The following is a 17,609-nucleotide window of genomic DNA, read 5'->3' as shown; positions in this document are numbered from 1 at the left end:
GGGAGGTACTTCGGGATTAGTGGAAGAGTGATATTCCCAGATAGAAGGGGATGAATGAGGTTGTACTGTATATACCTAGGGATATACCAGGTTTGAGAACACATGCAAGTGTATATGGAGGCCTCTCAGGAGTTTCTCAGTCTTCCCAGTGTTCTCAGACACAAAGACCAGAACCGTGCTGGGCATATGTTAGGGGGAAGCAGGGTCAGCTGAGCCCTTTGTCCTGGGCAGCTGTACCCAGGGATAGGAATGGTTGGGAATGAACTACTCTTGGTTCCATGTGTGAATGTAGACAAGATACTTTCTTGCTCTAGACTTCAGTTTCTTTTATAAAATGATGCTTAAGGCTGTGTCAAATTCTAAGACTCCCTACTCTGGGGTGGGGCTGTAGGTAATCGAGATGCTTCCTTTCACCTGCTTCAGACTCTGAGGAGGATGGATCGGAGGGATGAGGCCATTGCTCTCTGGTGGAGCCTGGAGGCCCAAGCTAAGTTGCCACAGGAGAATGCTGCATGGTGAGGCTGAGGCCTGTGGACTTGGGGCCAAGGGCATTTGGCATTCTGGAGTACTTGAGTCTATGGAGGGTGGTGGTCAATGAAAGGGAGGGAATGGCTGTCCAATTTTCTGCCTATCCTTTACCCTTAGACATCACTCTTTTTGCTCTCCAGGTCTCTCCCCCTGTACCTAGAAACCTATTTGAGTTGGATTCGTTCCCCTGACCGTGAAACCCTTCTTGAGGAGTTTCAGACATCTCTGCTGGAACCTTGTGACCTGTAGCTGCCATGTTTTTAAAAGCCTGAACTGCGGCCCATTTCTCCATGGGGAGGGCTTTCTGCTTTACCAATTTTGGGGAATATGGGTGAAACTAATCATTCCTATATAAATCTGGCACTGAAGAGGTTGGTAGTAGTCTCGCCAAATTTGGCCTAGTTACTGCCATTCTGGTTCCAGAAGAAACCCTCCTTGCCACCAAAAAGGCAATGACTTTGCTTATGATGCCTTTTTTCCTGTTTCTCCTTTTCTTGTGTTGAGTAAAATCTCATATTTGTCTCTTGTTTGCCTGCTACATCTACTTGAGTGGGAAGGCTCAGAGCTATCTGATTCAATTGAGTGCTGGTTGTCTAAGATACCCTCTCCCAACATCGTCTACCTTATGAGGTTGAGTTCTTGGTGGAAGAAAGCGCTACAGGAATCCTTGCAGTGGCTTTGGTTCTTTCTGTTGCCTAAAAGCCACAGAGTCCCAAAGCCCAGGATCTGTGCAAGGTGACAGAATGAGTGGAGCTGGGTCTGGAAGGTGGTCTGGGTAGGCCTCTCGGGACAAGGGCAGGTATTTGAGTCTTAGAGGGGAGGGACAAGCATACCTCTGAGTCTGAGTGACTCCTCACTCCAATCCCAAATTCTAGAAATTTGGGATTTGACTAAGTCAACCATGTCTGTGTGGCTATGGGGTGGAGGATTAATTAAATCATCATGCTACCAAAGCTGATTATTTTATTATTTTTTTAAAGTAGGCTCCACACCCAAAGTGGGGCTCAAACTCACCACTTGGAGATCAAGAGTCCCGTGTTCTACCAATTGATCCAGCCAGGTGCACACACCCCTCCTTTTTTCCCCAAAGCTGCTTATCGAATTTAGTCAGGTCTAGCCTGCATTTGGAACCCAAGAACTTCAAGTCTCAAAATGCAATTTTCTTGCTGCTTTGGGTTCTATTGAATCTACTGTGTGTTCTGCGGTTGAGGAACTGTAAAGCCTATAGGACTAGGGTTACCAGAGGGTGCCAAGACAATACAGTGGAGTGGATTAAGAGCTGAGGTGCTATTCAGACGGTTCAGAGTAGGGGTGGCTGGAACCAGCATTTTGAAGGAGTAAGGCGGGGGGTTAGGGTGGATCCTTAGATTTAGGAAGAAGATGGGATTCTTCTTCCTGTGTAGATTATCACTGCAACAGGACTAGACTAATGCAAGGGTTCAATCCATTGTGCCAGGTTCTTCAGCAGGATAAAATCAGGAGCCAATGAACTGGAGCCAAGTAGGAGAGTCCGCCTCCCAGGGATTAAAGGCTCTTCTTTCTCCAGTCGATCTGGCTCCGTCCTTTTCGTTGATTGGTCGCGAGTTCCAATCCGTCGAGGAAGCGTACCGCAGCGGCCAATTGACGTGGCGTTACTAGGCGTGTTGCATCCCTGAGGCGGGAGCCAGGCCGCAGGCAAATTTCCTGATTGGCTCTGGTCCGTGGGTTGCTGGGGAGAGGCGCGTAGGGGCGGGCGGGAGTCCCCGGGGCAGGCGCTGATTGGCTGAGGTGAGAGCACCTCTCCTTCCGATGATTCGGCTCTTCTCGGCTCAGTCTCAGCGCAGCGTCTGCAGCCGTCGTTTGAGTCGTCGCTACCGCTGCCCCCTCGCGGAATCAGAGCCAGTGTATACCGTCCGCCCACCGCCCCGGTGCCACTAGGAGGAAGCGAAAAGGAGGCCGCCTGCGGGTTTGTCGCCGCTGCTCGATCCCCGCCCGGGAGAGCCGAGCCCCGGCCCAGTCGGTCGCCTGCCACCCTTCGTAGCCGTTACCCTCGGGCCGCCACAGCCGCCGACCGGGAGAGGCGCGCGCCATGGCCTCTGGAGCTGAGTGAGTGTGTGCGCGCGCCCGCCCGCCCGCTGCGGGTGCGCGCACCTGGGGACTCGCCGCGCTGGGTAGGCCCAGCCAGGCCTGGCCGTGGGCGCGTCTAAGAGGTGGAGACTGGGAAGGAAGGAGAGAGGGAAGGAGAGGAAGGAGGCGAATGAGGGGCAGCGGTCCGGGCTGGGCCTGGCAGCGCAGCCGCGCGCCCCCTAGGCCGGGCTTGTGTTGGGCCTGGGTCGGGGCCTGGGCCAGATCGTGCTGTGTCATGCAGGCCCGGCCGGCCTGATTGGCTCCCTGGGAACCGCTGTCCGGTTCTTGTGAGGTCTGCGGACCCACATTGCCGGCGCGGAGCCCCGGGGCCTTGGGGAGCCCACCTGCGATCAGGTCTACCGTATGCTGAAGGCCTTTGGTCCCCGGAGAGACCAGGCAGGCCCCATGGGCCTGACGCCCTAACTGGGCCCGGTGGGCGTGGACTTTGGGCCACGTGAAGGCCTTAGAAGGCTGGAGACCGAGGCGGAGGCCGGAGCTGGGAAGGCTTGGAGAGCTCAGGGAAGCTCACCGCCGCCCTTTTGGAGCAGGGTCGGCCTGGCCCTTGGTTTCACATCCTCTCGACCTGAGTAGTGAAGGGATGTTCGGGAGAGGGCAGGCCCTGCGTTTTTTTTTTTTCTGGCTTTCATACTAGGCTTGTTACTATTCACATGAGAAAGCTTTAGTCAGTTTTTCTTGATGTTATGAAACGGGTGCCGGGGAAAGAACTTTTCTTTTCTCTACTGTTTTGGGCTTTTGCAAAAGTTAGAATCTCAGTTGGTAATTTGTGGGCCTTCCTCGATTTCAGCCTTTGTGGTGTGAAGGCTAGAGTTAAACTAGCTCTTTGAACACACACGGCTCCTTTCACCAAACGGCTGTGTTTAGAAACCTTGGGCTCTCCACCCCTCAGGAAAGCATCAGATAAAACCCGACCATCTCTGCCCGTTAAATTTAGAATCAAGAGCTTTAGATACTGAAGAAAAAAAAGAGCCATCCTGTGGAAACTCTTCTATGCAAATCACTTTCCTGACTTGAAGAAAATTTAGTTTTTTGAGGTGTGCTCCTTTTTTCCCAAGTTTCTAAATGGAGATGAAGTATTATTTTTTAAAAGGACTGCTACTTACTGGTACTGATTTTCTTAGGGTATTCAGTCATTTGTTTTCAAGACTAAAAATAAAAATTCAAAATTCTTGGAACCTGGCATCATAGATGGTTTCTAACCTCTAGGTCATCTTAATGACTCTTACCTGAACTCCCTCCAAGTCCCCTGTGGCCCACTGGAGTTCTGGAAAGGGCCTGACTCATGCAGGAGACAATGGGGGATGTCCTCAAAGAACCTCCAGGACTGCTGTTGGCTCAAGATCAGGCTGAAGATCTCTTTTAAAAGTTACATCCTTTGATCTCAGTAGATAGATGTGGAAGTAAATTTACCTTAAAGGAAGAGCATACTACCCATCTCCATCGCTAGAGTTAGAAATGGTAGGCAGATAGGCAGTTTTCCTAGAATGCAGCTTTGGGGTAACTGCTGATTAGAGGCATTTGGCACTTTATTTTTCTCTAGCCCCAGTCTTATAGATCAAACAGGAGGGTGGCCAGTCCTTGGAAGACATTTTGATGGGTAGGAGAGAGGGAAAATTGATGGGTTTTAATTGCCTTCAGCTGCCACATTGATCATGCTTGTTCTCTAGGGTGTTGATAAGCACTGGAAGAGTCTGCCTGCTCTGCAGCATTATGCCCAGAGTGCTACACTTTTATGTTGGGGAGGCAAGTTTAAGCTGAGGAAACTCCACTCTTGGGAACTAGTTTTGTTTTTAACGTTTATTTTTGAGACAGAGAGATACAGAATGTGAGCAGAAAAGGGGCAGAGAGAGAAGGAGACACAGAATCTGAAGCAGGCTCTGAGCTGTCAGCACAGAGCCCGACACGGGGCTGGAATTCACGAACAGTGAGATCATGACTTGGGCCAAAGTCTGCCACTTAATCAACTGAGCCACCCAGGCTCCCCTCTTGGAAACTAGTTTTAAGGCAATGATTAAATATGCAGCCTATGTGAGAGGATCAGCAGAAAGCCTACAGCTTTGTTTCATGAATGGGATTTGTATTTCTTTTGGGTGTGTCAGGACCCAAAGATGTAAAAGCCCCATAAGCCCTTAGCTGTTATTCTGGAGCATAGGCATCTTTTTTTTTTTTTTTCTTGCATTGTGAATGTATATCCAGTATAAACAGGAATACTGTTTTGTTGATTGATATATCTTTAGATCATAGGACAGTGCCGGGCCTCAAATGTATACTTGCTAATTTGTTGAGTGAAGGAATGATTCATGGAAGAGATTCCATTTTATTTCTTCACTTTCTCCATTGTCTGGCCTCCCTATATTGGTTAATGTTCAGATTTTCCTGAGCCTCAGTAAAAGGAGGTAGCTCTTCAAATGGAGAGCCCACTGAGTCTAGTTAGTGATGGCTGGAGGTGAGCTAGGTAAGAAGTTGGTGTCAGATGAATGATCTTCAAGGAAATGATAGAAACTATTTAGATGGTTTAAACTGAGTTTAGACTTGGGCAACCTTAGTTTGGGTGAGGGATTTGGATTTGCTCCTTGTCTCGGCATTTCTTGGTTTTGATTTTTTGAACCAACATTGTGGAATTGTGTGTCTTTGAAGAGCTTTGTAAAGCTCCTTTTGAGAGTGAGCCTCTTTTTGAAGGTTCCAGATCCATTAGTTTAGTTTCGTTTTGTTTTTCCCAAATATCATGGTCTTTATGCTTGACATTTCTGTGGTACACAGAACGCACTAGTGTTCAGCAGGTTTGGCCAGTAAAGATGGTAGTGCTAATGATTGTGCTTCATTGTCCCCAGGCTTGCTTGGTGGGACTTGGGGCCTTCCTGAGCCCTACAGGAAGTTGTCTTGCTCACTTCATTCTCCAAGAAGGTTAGCAAAGAAAGAGCTTATGCTTTGTTCTGCAGCGCTAATCATTGTGACCATTAAAACCATGTACCAGGCATTGTATTGAACATTTTGCATTCATTATCTCACTTAAGACAGTAATTCTCTAAGATAGGTACTACAGTATTTGCTCTTTACATGTGAGGACATCAACATCCAGAGAGGTTGAGTAACTTGCCCAAATTCACAATTAAGCAGTGGCAGGGTTGGGATTCAGACCCAGTGGGTCTGATAACAGAGCCCCTTATCTTAATTGCTATTCCATATTAAGATTATTGTCATTTCTCTAATTGTTATTCAACCTCTACTTCTGTTTAGTCTTCTCAAGCCATAGTTTCCTGAGTCTGAGGGAAGATCACTTGGGGCCTTGACATCTAGGATACCAGTGCTCAGAATACCAGGAGCTGCTGGAATGGGAATTGTATGTGCTAAATGTTATTCTTCATGACCTTGGCTCAGTATCCTTTATCTGACCTCTCTGGTGTAGGGACAGCTTCATTTATCCACTATTTCTTTCCTAAGTGTGAGTTTGAGAGACTGGTGCGGCCCTTGGGGCTGTTATTATGTATTGGGACTAACTTCATTTTCTTTCTAGTTCAAAAGGTGATGACTTATCAACAGCCATTCTTAAACAGAAGAACCGTCCCAATCGGTTAATTGTCGATGAAGCCATCAATGAGGACAACAGTGTGGTGTCGTTGTCCCAGGTAAGTTGGGTCCAAGGTCCAGTCTTTCTTTAATGCACTTCACTGGAGGGCTTTTCCCAGGTTTCTTTCCTCATTTTTTTTTTTGCAGTGACCACAGATAGAATGGGGCTTACTGGGAATTCCAGCCTCCAGGGCTGCTGCTTACCCCGTGGCCCAGTGACCCAAAGGCCTTAACCTTCTTTCCTCAGCCCAAGATGGATGAGCTGCAGTTGTTCCGAGGTGACACAGTGTTGCTGAAAGGAAAGAAGAGGCGGGAAGCTGTGTGCATTGTGCTTTCTGATGACACATGTTCCGATGAGAAGATTCGAATGAATAGAGTTGTTCGGAATAACCTTCGTGTACATCTAGGGGATGTCATCAGGTGTGTGTGGGGTTCTTGGCCCCTCAGGGATGGGAGGCCAGAGACAGCCTGAATTATAGGCAGGACCCTAACAAAGGCCTTGGCAGCTGCCATTAGCAGAAGCCTCCTAGCCACGGGAAGACAACATAATAGGGTTGTGTTTCGGTTTTGATTATGCCTCCTTGGGACTTCAGAATTTACCTCTGCATTACCTTGGCATTTCTATGACTTTCATGATGTATTTATTTATTTATTTATTTATTTATTTATTTTGCCAGAGGTATAATTTATCACATGTTGGATCTTGGTTTAGGATGCCATTTGAGGGTGTTTGTCTACCAAATGATCTCACTGTTGTGTTGGAATAATGGCTTGTGTTGGGGCTGGAGTGAGGTGGGAGTGTGGGCACAGAAGGTGGACTCCAAGTAGGTTTTTTGTTTTGTTTTGTTTTTAATGTTTATTTTTAGAGAAAGGATGAGAGAGCGCACGCACGTGGACACACAAGCAAGGGCATGTGTTTACACAAATAGGGGAGGGGCAGAAAGAGAGGGAGAGAGAATCCCAAGCAGGCAGTACAGAGCCCAACATGGGGCTTGATGTCACTAAGCATGAGATCATGGCCTAAGCCGAAATCAAGAGTTGGACCCTTAACTGACTTAGCCACCCAGGCACCCCTCCAAGTAGGTTTTTTTTTTTTATTATTATTATTTTTTAAAGGATCCAAGTTAATCTAGGAGAGAGGCATAGTTTGAGCCAGATCCTGAATAACTTCAATCTGAGTGATTCTGGACTTAACTTTAGGCAAGAGAATTCCCTATCTTGGAGTCATTACTGGCCACTGCTATCCAACCACCTGTCGCCTGGCCAGGAGCATCTCAGATTTCCATTTTTCATGGATTCTAGGTTTCATGTAGCCACCTTCATGGAGGTGCTTAGTCACTTTCTCAAGATGCTCTGACCACCTGGTTGAGATGATTGTTTTCAATTCTGTTTCTCTGATCCTGACACTTGTCTGACTGAGGCCTCCCTTTATAATATTGGGTTACTGATATTAGCCAGAATGGGTCATCTTTGGATATCTTTCTGAAGATATCTCACTGATATCTCCTTACTGCTTCCTCATTTTGGGAGCTTTAGATGTATGGATCTTTCTTTTGGCTCACTGATTGGGAGTGAGCAACCCCAGTAGCTTATGTTTTTTTGTTTTTTGTTTTTATTTAAGTAATCTCTATACCCAACATAGGGCTCAAACTCATGACCCCACGATGAAGAGTCACATGCTCTACCGACTGAGCCAGCCAGGCACCCCTCCCAGTAGCTTCTAATGGCTATAGCTGCTACTCCACCTGAATATGATTTGTCTTAGTTCTGCTTGGCTGCTCCTTTGTCCTCACTCCCACTCTATGTTCCTGCCTCTCTTCAGCTAAAGCCATACCTGCCTTTTCTCTTTCGCTCGCCATCAGCTCTCTGTGCCAGGCCCTTTCAGACGCCCAGTGCTTGGGGCTGCAGTGTGGTTGGTAACATGGAGTCTGCTTGTCATCCTCAGCATCCAGCCGTGCCCTGATGTGAAGTACGGCAAACGTATCCATGTGCTACCCATTGATGACACAGTGGAAGGCATCACTGGCAATCTCTTTGAGGTCTACCTTAAGCCATACTTCCTGGAAGCTTATCGACCCATCCGGAAAGGTGAGAGAGAATTCTAGGGACTGAGCTTAAGCATGGTTATTTGTAGGGATACCTGGGGGTAAACCTTGGAATGTCTTTATCTCATTCTCATATATGTGCTGACACACACATTCTGTACACATGTTCATGTGTACTCTCTCCTTCCCTCTTCCTCCCTCCCATTTTCCTGTTTCCCTACTCCCAGTTCCTGCTTCAGTGGAGTACGCTATCTTTTTTTTTTTAATGTTTGTTTATTTTTGAGAGAGAGAGAGCGTGAGTGGGGGAGGTGCAGAGAGAGAGACACAGAATCTGAAGCAGGCTGCAGGCTCTGAGCTGTCAGCACAGAGCCCGATGTGGGGCTTGAACCCATGAACCACAAGATCATGACCTGAGCTGAAGTTGATGCTTAACTGCCTGAGCCACCCAGGTGTCCCTTTTCTCTTTTGTCTCTAAAGGAGAACTTGGGTCCTTTTGACTGTGTCAAGTCCAAAGTGTATTTTAATATTTAGCACAGCCTGACCATTGGTGGTTGTTGAGAAAGCTTGGGTTATATATAGCCCAGAAGTCAAAATCTTTATTGGCTTCTGGACAAAGGCCAAAACATGATGTGCCAAAATCCCATAAGGTTTTGTTCAGTGCCCTCTTGAATGACAGAGGGACTCTTCACAGTTTAGTTTTCTCTTACCTGATGCTTAATAAGATGGAGGTGGGAAGGGAAAAATGGCAATGTCTAGTGAACGTGGCATTTTAGACCCCAGGTTCTGATGAGGAATTCTCACTTGGTTTGGTATTTGACATCTCTGACTGCACTTGTGTTAATTGCTCACAGGAGATATTTTCCTTGTCCGGGGTGGAATGCGTGCTGTAGAGTTCAAAGTAGTGGAGACAGATCCTAGCCCTTACTGCATTGTTGCTCCAGACACAGTGATCCACTGTGAAGGGGAGCCTATCAAACGAGAGGTGAGTTCTCTCCTTCATCCCAGTACCCAGTTTCATGATTATGAAGTGGGGCAGTCATATGGTGACTACTAAAACTGTACTGTTTGGGACCAAGCTTCTTTCCAGAGGTGGGAAATCTCCCAACTATTCATTTCCAGACCTACATGTTACTTAGAAATAAGTGATAACCAGTGGTTTTTAAAATCTAGATTGAACCTAGAGGATCTAAGTCATAATAATTTTTGTAGAAGTGACAATTGATGATGGCATCTAGACTTTCACCTGTTTCCCAGAGTTTCCAGCTTTAGGTCTTAGGGCAGTCCTTCCTAGTAATACTAAGGGCAGTCTGAAAGGGTAAAGCTATGCTAGAAATCTTTGCTTTGGGATTTTTAGAGTGATTCTTTGGGGCAGCATCCCCTCAGAGGGGAATCTTCTCATATAACAGATTTCTCTACAGCAGATTATAGAAGGATTTGGAGAAACTCAACTTTGCTGATATTTAATATTGCTGCCTTCTTTTTTCCTTTGTCTCCTCAACATTCAGGATGAGGAAGAGTCCTTGAATGAAGTAGGCTATGATGACATTGGTGGCTGCAGGAAACAGCTAGCTCAGATAAAGGAGATGGTGGAGCTACCCCTGAGACATCCTGCCCTTTTTAAGGCAATTGGTGTTAAGGTGAGCATCCTGGGCCCAGTGGGACATAATCTAGGCTGTGATCAATGAAGGCTCGGTGTCTAATCACAGAACCTTTTTTCACACGTATTTTTCACTATTCCCTTGGATTAGAGGGGGAGTAATATATTCTTTGTGTGAAGAGAACTGTAAATTTATTAAGCTACTAATGGTCTAGAACAGACCAGGTCAATTGAGTTTTTCGTTGCGTATCTTTTTTTTCTTTGTCCTCACAGCCCTTTAAAGATGTAAAAACCATTTTTATGTCATGGACCCTATAAAAACAAATCTTCATAGTCTGCCAACTAACATAGTTTGCCACTGTCTATAACAGTGCTATCCAATAGAAGTAGAAATTTAAGGAAATTTGCATTGTGAAGGGTACTGAGTCCAAAACATTTGAGAACTGCAGATCTCAATGTAACTTCCTAACCATTTCCATATCCTGGAGCACACTGAAGATGGAATTATCCCTTTCTCTATTATGTACCATGCCAATAATTTTATTTTCTGTGTGGGCATTTCCCATGTGCAACCTGTGGATGAGGCCACAGAAAAGACAGCTTCAAAGAGGAAAACTTGTGGTTGGTGGTAAGGAAAAGCATTCCAATATGATAATAAATCCTGGAGGGTTGTGATTACTAGAGTGAGTGAGCCTCTGGTAATAACTCTTTCTTAGATGGCTAAGCTAGTCCTGGCCCTTGCCTGTCCAAAGTCAAGCCCTTTTGGCTTAAAGACCTCTTACTGTTTCCTAGTCCCAGGATCTTCAGACTTAGCCACACTAATTTCTTAGGAAGGTTTCTCTGCTCCTGCTCTTAGTCTCTTATGTAACTTGGAATCATAAGTGTCAGCTTTCTAAGCATATTTTCTCTGCTAATGAGAGGAGGGAGTATGGTCTGAAGTAAACTGTTTTTCAAGCAGCTAATGCTGAGGGCTCCTTACTGATATTGGGGTTGAGCTCTGATTCTCACTGTCTCTAGATAGAGCCATAGTCACACCATTTTAGAGTGGTTGGGGTTGGGAGAAGGTGGGAGTCTGAACCTAACCATACTCTCTGTACTGGTCCCCAGCCTCCTCGGGGAATCCTGCTCTATGGACCTCCTGGGACTGGGAAGACCCTAATTGCCAGAGCTGTGGCAAATGAGACTGGAGCCTTCTTCTTCTTGATCAATGGTAGGAGACTTGGTTCACCTTGTGTTTGGCTGGACCTTATTCTGAGCTGAGCATGATCAGTCTTATGAGCTGGAGAACTCATGGACACGTTTATTTATACATGTGCACTCGTGTATATTTCATCATCTTTCTTCTGCTGGGGTACATTACAGATAGAGAAGCAATAAGGGGAAGGTATTGCACTCTGGTGCCCCCTGCTGTATCCTTCCCCCACCCTTGAGAAAGATTGTGGAAAGGCTGAAAATATTTAGGGGGAGCAAGTTAAAATTTTTGTCTGCTAATTTATTTGAAAAGGTTTAGGGGAATATTGGCTGAGATCAACTGGCTCTTTGAGAATGATAGAGATCCAACTGGTGTGCTGCTTCTCCTGCTCTGGCCAGAAGTCTGAGAACATGTGCTGTCATCTTGACACTTAGAGCTTGAATGTGATAGTCCTGAGCTTGGCTGATTCCTTGCTGAGCTGAGTCCTTGGCTTCTCTCTAGCCTAATCTGCTGGCTATCCTGGGGTAGGGTCTGGTAGAGTCTATGAGAAAGTAGGCAGAGGTTACCACATTTTTGTACAGCATTTGTTTCTGGGCTGGGCAGATAAGAGATCTGATTTCTTTTGGGATTGAGGAAGGCTGTAGATTTGTCATTGGTTCTATTCCGTATCCTTTCAGGTCCCGAGATCATGAGCAAGTTGGCTGGTGAGTCTGAGAGCAACCTTCGTAAAGCCTTTGAGGAGGCTGAGAAGAATGCTCCCGCCATCATCTTCATTGATGAGCTAGATGCCATTGCTCCCAAAAGAGAGAAAGTAGGAACCTACCCAAGGGGATAATGGGGGTTGAAAGGTCCTCGCTTCACTTCTGACCAGACATCCTGTCCTGACAGACCCATGGGGAGGTGGAGCGGCGTATTGTATCACAGTTGTTGACTCTCATGGATGGCCTAAAGCAGAGAGCACATGTGATCGTCATGGCAGCAACCAACAGACCCAATAGCATTGACCCAGCCCTTCGACGATTTGGTAAGGCCCCCAATTTTTTTCAACCCTGTTCTTCCTCATAGATTATAGCTCTGCTGAACTTAATCTTTTTGATTCCATGTCTGTCCTTCATCTTAAGTCACCTAATCCAGAGGATTCCTTTTTTTTTTTTTTTTTTTCTGATAGAACGTGAATGGGGGAGGGGCAGGAAGAGGGGGACAGAGGATCCAAAGTGGGCTCTGCATTGACAGCAGCAAGCCCGATGTGGGGCTCAAACTGACGAACGGTGAGATCATGACCTGAGCCAAAGTTGGATGCTGAACTGACTGAGCCACGCAGGTGCCCCAAATGCTGAGGATTTCTTGAAGCTCCTTGCAAGTGATAGGTCGCAGGGTCCTTTCCCTTATCCCATGTCCTGTCTAGGGTGACCAACCATCCTGGTTTGCCTGAGACTGAGGGGTTTCCCAGGACATGTAACTTTCAGTGCTAACACCAGGACAGTCCTAGGCAAACAGGAATGGTGGTCACCTTAGACCTGTTCCTTTCTCTCTCTGGAACAGAAATGAGCCCTGTCTGTGTTCATACACTGTCCTGCAGGTCGCTTTGACAGGGAGGTAGATATTGGAATCCCTGATGCTACAGGACGCTTGGAAATTCTTCAGATCCATACCAAGAACATGAAATTGGCAGACGATGTGGACCTGGAACAGGTGGAGTGATAATGAGGGGTGGCCCAGGATTAGGATGTCTGTTTCTAGACAGTTGAAGGGAACTGGGTAAGGACACAAGCTCAAGATGTAAAGAGACTAATTTTGATTCCTGGGTGGGGGAAAGGAAGTGATTTGAGATTGAATTCAGGAAACTGGAGTTGGTGTGTTCTCTGTTGACACCACATTAGAGTAAACTGGAACTTTGGGGTCGGCTTTATTTCTAGGCCCCACGTCCAGGCTTGACTACTTAAAACCCAGCCAGTGAAAGAACTGCTGGTATGTGTTCAGGGAAATGGGAAGACCCACAGATAGGAGTCAGGGTAAGGGGCCAAGATTTTGTTGTCTCTGAGCCTCCTAAGGCATCTAGGTCTTAGACACAGAGTAGTAAGTAGCTCTTCTCTCTGCAGGTAGCCAATGAGACCCACGGGCATGTGGGCGCTGACTTAGCAGCCTTGTGCTCTGAGGCTGCTCTTCAGGCTATCCGCAAGAAAATGGACCTCATTGACCTAGAGGATGAGACCATTGATGCTGAAGTCATGAACTCTCTGGCAGTTACTATGGATGACTTCCGGGTAAGGATTGCACCCCCATCTCAGGTACACACACATGCACATTTTGATCTCACCTGGCAAGTCTCATCCCCAGCTGTTTTTTTTTGTTTTTTTTTTTTTTCTTTTTCTTCTTAGTGGGCCCTGAGCCAGAGCAACCCATCAGCACTGCGGGAAACTGTGGTGGAGGTACCACAGGTAACCTGGGAGGATATTGGGGGCCTGGAGGATGTCAAACGTGAACTTCAGGAGCTGGTCCAGGTAGGGTAACTTGGTCCAGGGTAAGTTACTGCCTCAGAACAACGTAATTGAGCTTAGATGGTCTTGGGGTGTTGGCGGTTATTACAGGAATTGTGAGAGCATAATTCATGAATCTGTTATTCTCAGTTTGGAGACACTAAGGAGCCTGCTCCTAGAGAATCTGATCTTATACCATGTTGTGGTTGGGGTGGTTGGGAGGGATGCTACTGTTCATTAAGTTTGTTTTAAACTGGGTGGGTATCCTGAACCCTCTTTCCTTTTCTTCCTAGTATCCTGTGGAGCACCCAGACAAATTCCTCAAATTTGGCATGACACCCTCCAAGGGAGTACTCTTCTATGGACCTCCTGGCTGTGGGAAAACCTTGCTGGCCAAAGCCATTGCTAATGAGTGCCAGGCCAATTTTATCTCCATCAAGGGTCCTGAGCTGCTCACCATGTGGTTTGGGGAGTCTGAAGCCAATGTCAGGGAAATCTTTGACAAGGTGAGTTACAAGCAGCTGATTTTTCTGTTCACTTGCTTGGCAGTAAGGAAGCTATTTCTTTGGGAGAACTGAAATCATCTTGTTCTGGCAGTTCAGCTGGGGCAGTAAAGGTCACTTTAATTTCCTTTCCTTCTTAGGTCTGAGAGACCCAGTTGTGCTAATGCTTGAGTTCATCTGTCTCTCCCATAGGCCCGCCAAGCTGCCCCCTGCGTACTATTCTTTGATGAGCTGGATTCAATTGCCAAGGCCCGTGGTGGTAACATTGGAGATGGTGGTGGAGCTGCAGACCGAGTCATCAACCAGATCCTGACAGAAATGGATGGCATGTCTACAAAAAAGAATGTGTTTATTATTGGGGCTACCAATAGGCCTGACATCATTGATCCTGCTATTCTGCGACCTGGCCGTCTTGATCAGCTCATCTATATTCCACTTCCTGATGAGAAGTCCCGTGTTGCCATCCTCAAGGCCAACCTGCGCAAGTCCCCAGTTGCCAAGGCAGGTGTAGCGCTACTGGTGATGTGCACTTTTATGAGTGCTCAGTCTAGTATGGAGTTTGGTTCCTGCAAAAGATTCCATTGGGGATTTCTAGGGTTAGCATTGTAAAGGGAGAATGGAAGATTTGACAAAAGATGGGACAAACTAAAATTAGGAGTGCTTGGAGTATGTTACAGGGGAGGAGAGGCTAAATGCTAAGATAGTTCTATTGCTTCTTTTAGGATGTAGATTTGGAGTTTCTGGCTAAGATGACTAATGGCTTCTCTGGAGCTGACCTGACAGAGATTTGCCAACGTGCTTGCAAGCTGGCCATCCGTGAATCCATCGAGAGTGAGATTAGGCGAGAACGGGAGAGGCAGACCAACCCATCTGCCATGGTGAGTCTGCAACTTTTCCCCATATGTGCCTGTTGTGGGGACCCAGGGACAATCTCTACCATGCTCTATAGAGTTAAAAGTGTAAGGTCTTAGGGGCGCCTGGGTGGCTTGGTTGGTTAAACGTCCGACTTCGGCTCAGGTCATGATCTCATGGTCCGTGAGTTCGAGCCCCGCGTCGGGCTCTGTGCTGACAGCTTAGAGCCTGGAGCCTGTTTCAGATTCTGTGTCTCCCTCTCTCTCTGCCCCTCCCCTGTTCATTCTCTGTCTCTCTCTGTCTCAAAAATAAATAAATGTTAAAAAAAATTTAAAAAAAAAAAAAAGAGTGTAAGGTTTTGGAAAGATAATCTGACAGATGCCCTGTTAGCAGGGCATCAAAAAGAATGAATACTGAGGGTTAATCTCTTCAGTCTGGAATTATAAAGGCAGAAAAGATATAGGTAGTCTATATATACTCTGTTTGAGGTAAGCTCTATGAAGGAAATCAAAATATGATTGTGCAGATAAACAAATAGAGCAGGATTTAGAACCTGGGATCCATAGACCTGTCCTTCGTTGGTGGTCCATGGATCTCCTGAAATTAAATGCAGAATTTGGTGTGTGTCTCTGTGTGTGTAAGCTTCGTAAAGATAAGGAATCTATATTATCTTGCATATTTCCCACTCTGTCTTGGCACCATGATAGAGACTTAATGAATGAATAAATACATGAATAAAAGGCTTCTTTACCTTTTGTAGGGGTTCTGAGACATCCCTTCTTCTTCCCATGAAAGCTTAGAATGTATTGATATGGTTAATGCTATGGAGCACTCTCATAAATCACAGCAATTGGAGTGGCTTCTCAGTGGAAGAGATAGGGTTTGAGCCAGCTTATGAAGGGAGAGTGTAAAGGCTAAGGAAATAAGTATCCCAAATAACTGGCTCAAGAAATAGGATTGCAGGAATTGGGGAAAACGGGTAGATTTAAGAGGGCATATGTTACTGGAAGTAAGGCCACTAGGTAAAGCATAATGTGGATGTGGTAAGCACTTTTTTACCTTTTTAAAATTTAGGGGTTTTGTTGTTGTTGTTAGAAATTACTTATTTATTTTTAAAAGTTTATTTATTTTGAGAGAGAGTGTCTGAATACGCAAGTGGGGGAGGGGCAGAGAGAAGGAGAGAGAGAATCCCAAGCAGGCTCCGTGCTGTCAGTGCAGAGCCCAACATGGGGCTCAAACTCGTGAACTGTGAGATCATGACCTGAGCCAAAATCAAGAGTCGGATGCTTAACCAACTGAGCCACCCAGGGACCCCTGTTAATTTTTAAAATTTAAGTGTATTGAGATGCAATTCACACATAGTAAAATTCACCCTTTTAATGTATAGTGTATCTGTGCATCTTGACAAATGTATTTTTAAGTTCTATAACTACTACCACTGTTCGGATAAATTTCTGTCACCCCAGAAATTTCCTCCTGTCACGTTTTAGTCACTTTTTTCCACCCTAAGCCCCTGGCAACCACTCAGATGATTTTGTTCATATAGTTTTGCCTTTTCCAGAATGCACTGACAGGTTTTTAAACAGGGCACTGATGCAGTTTTAGGAAGATTGGCCTTGCAACTTATTCAGGGTGGATTAGAGACACAGGGAGACCAAAAAACTGCTACAGTAATGGGGGGCAGGAAGGTCAGGGAAGGAATCCAGGCTGGACTTGAGCTCTGGTGGTCTGTGTTTACCAACCCTGCAGGAGGTAGAAGAAGATGATCCAGTGCCTGAGATTCGCCGAGATCACTTTGAGGAAGCCATGCGCTTTGCTCGCCGTTCTGTTAGTGACAATGACATCCGGAAGTATGAGATGTTTGCTCAGACCCTTCAGCAGAGTCGGGGCTTTGGCAGCTTCAGGTAATTATGTTGCAGCGGGCAGTACTTAAGTTGTCTTAGGAAACTGTACAACCAAGGTTGTGGGAGTCCTAAGGAGGCTGGAGGGTTAATTGTGAAAATCCCACACAGGCCCCGTCCTAACCCTCTTTTTTGGATCTGCTCTTGTGCATACAGATTCCCTTCAGGAAACCAGGGTGGAGCTGGCCCCAGTCAGGGCAGTGGAGGCGGCACAGGTGGCAGCGTGTACACAGAAGACAATGATGATGACCTGTATGGCTAAGTGGTGGTGGCCAGCATGCAGCGAGCTGGCCTGGCTGGACCTTGTTCCCTGAGGGTGGGGGCGCTCGCCCAGGAGGGACCAGGGGTGTGCCCATGGCCTGCTCCATTCCTCAGTCTGAACAGTTCAGCTACAGTCAGACTCTGGACAGGGGGTTTCTGTTGCAAAAAAATACAAAACAAAAGCGATAAAATAAAAGCGATTTTCATTTGGGAGGCGGAGAGTGAATTACCAACAGGGAATTGGGCCTTGGGCCTACGCCATTTCTGTTGTAGTTTGGGGCAGTGCAGGAGACCTGTGTGGGTGTGAACCAAGGCACCACCGCCACTCCCCACAGTAAAGCATCTGCACTTCACTCAGTGCTACTCAAGCCCTCCCTTCTTCCCTCTACCCAACCTGGGCAGGAGGATGAAGGGCCACAGTTGCTGGGTGTTTATATAGAGTAGGTTGATTTTATTTTACATGCTTTTGAGTTAATGTTGGAAAACTAATCACAAGCAGTTTCTAAACCAAAAATGACATGTTGTAAAAGGACAATAAACGTTGGGTCAAAATGGAGCCTGA

The 17,609-nt window shown here is 46.4% G+C and overlaps 2 protein-coding genes and 1 long non-coding RNA gene across 5 annotated transcripts in view; 2 read left to right on the top strand and 1 right to left on the bottom strand.

Moving 5' to 3' along the window:
* FANCG (FA complementation group G) overlaps positions 1-1,055 on the top strand; it is a 6,357-nt gene extending 5,302 nt beyond the window's left edge. Inside the window, exons 13-14 of one of the 2 annotated variants that reach the window (XR_003964040.1) lie at positions 424-515; positions 669-760. Coding sequence is in view for 1 of the 2 variants with exons in the window: in XM_030292649.1 (XP_030148509.1) it covers positions 392-515; positions 669-777 (233 nt within the window). In the remaining variant the exon portion in view is untranslated. Of the gene's footprint in view, positions 1-391; positions 516-668 lie in introns of both variants that reach the window. The other variant, XM_030292649.1, reaches the window with a different exon arrangement.
* The window catches only part of LOC115498982, a 24,006-nt gene extending 19,837 nt beyond the window's left edge, over positions 1-4,169 (bottom strand). The window contains exon 1 of the long non-coding RNA XR_003964043.1: positions 4,081-4,169. This is a non-coding gene — a long non-coding RNA (uncharacterized LOC115498982). The remainder of the gene's footprint in view (positions 1-4,080) is intronic.
* Positions 2,324-17,609, top strand: LOC115498980 (valosin containing protein). Of its 2 annotated transcripts, XM_032595674.1 has the most exons (18): positions 2,324-2,613; positions 5,890-5,992; positions 6,167-6,278; positions 6,467-6,639; positions 8,165-8,307; positions 9,116-9,246; positions 9,770-9,901; positions 10,969-11,071; positions 11,731-11,864; positions 11,942-12,077; positions 12,633-12,745; positions 13,153-13,317; positions 13,432-13,554; positions 13,824-14,036; positions 14,226-14,534; positions 14,756-14,911; positions 16,635-16,789; positions 16,943-17,609. In XM_032595674.1, the coding sequence occupies exons 4-18, from the start codon at positions 6,473-6,475 to the stop codon at positions 17,046-17,048; spliced, it is 2,286 nt and encodes a 761-aa protein (XP_032451565.1). In that variant the 5' UTR covers positions 2,324-2,613; positions 5,890-5,992; positions 6,167-6,278; positions 6,467-6,472; the 3' UTR covers positions 17,049-17,609. The 2 variants fall into 2 exon arrangements, with proteins under 2 accessions (XP_032451565.1, XP_030148507.1); XM_030292647.2 differs by lacking the exon at positions 5,890-5,992 and having other exon boundaries at positions 2,344-2,613.

The sequence above is a fragment of the Lynx canadensis genome, chromosome D4, assembly GCF_007474595.2.
Source record: "Lynx canadensis isolate LIC74 chromosome D4, mLynCan4.pri.v2, whole genome shotgun sequence".
Classification (NCBI taxonomy): Eukaryota; Metazoa; Chordata; class Mammalia; order Carnivora; family Felidae; genus Lynx; species Lynx canadensis.
This window is presented reverse-complemented; position numbering and strand designations above follow the sequence as displayed.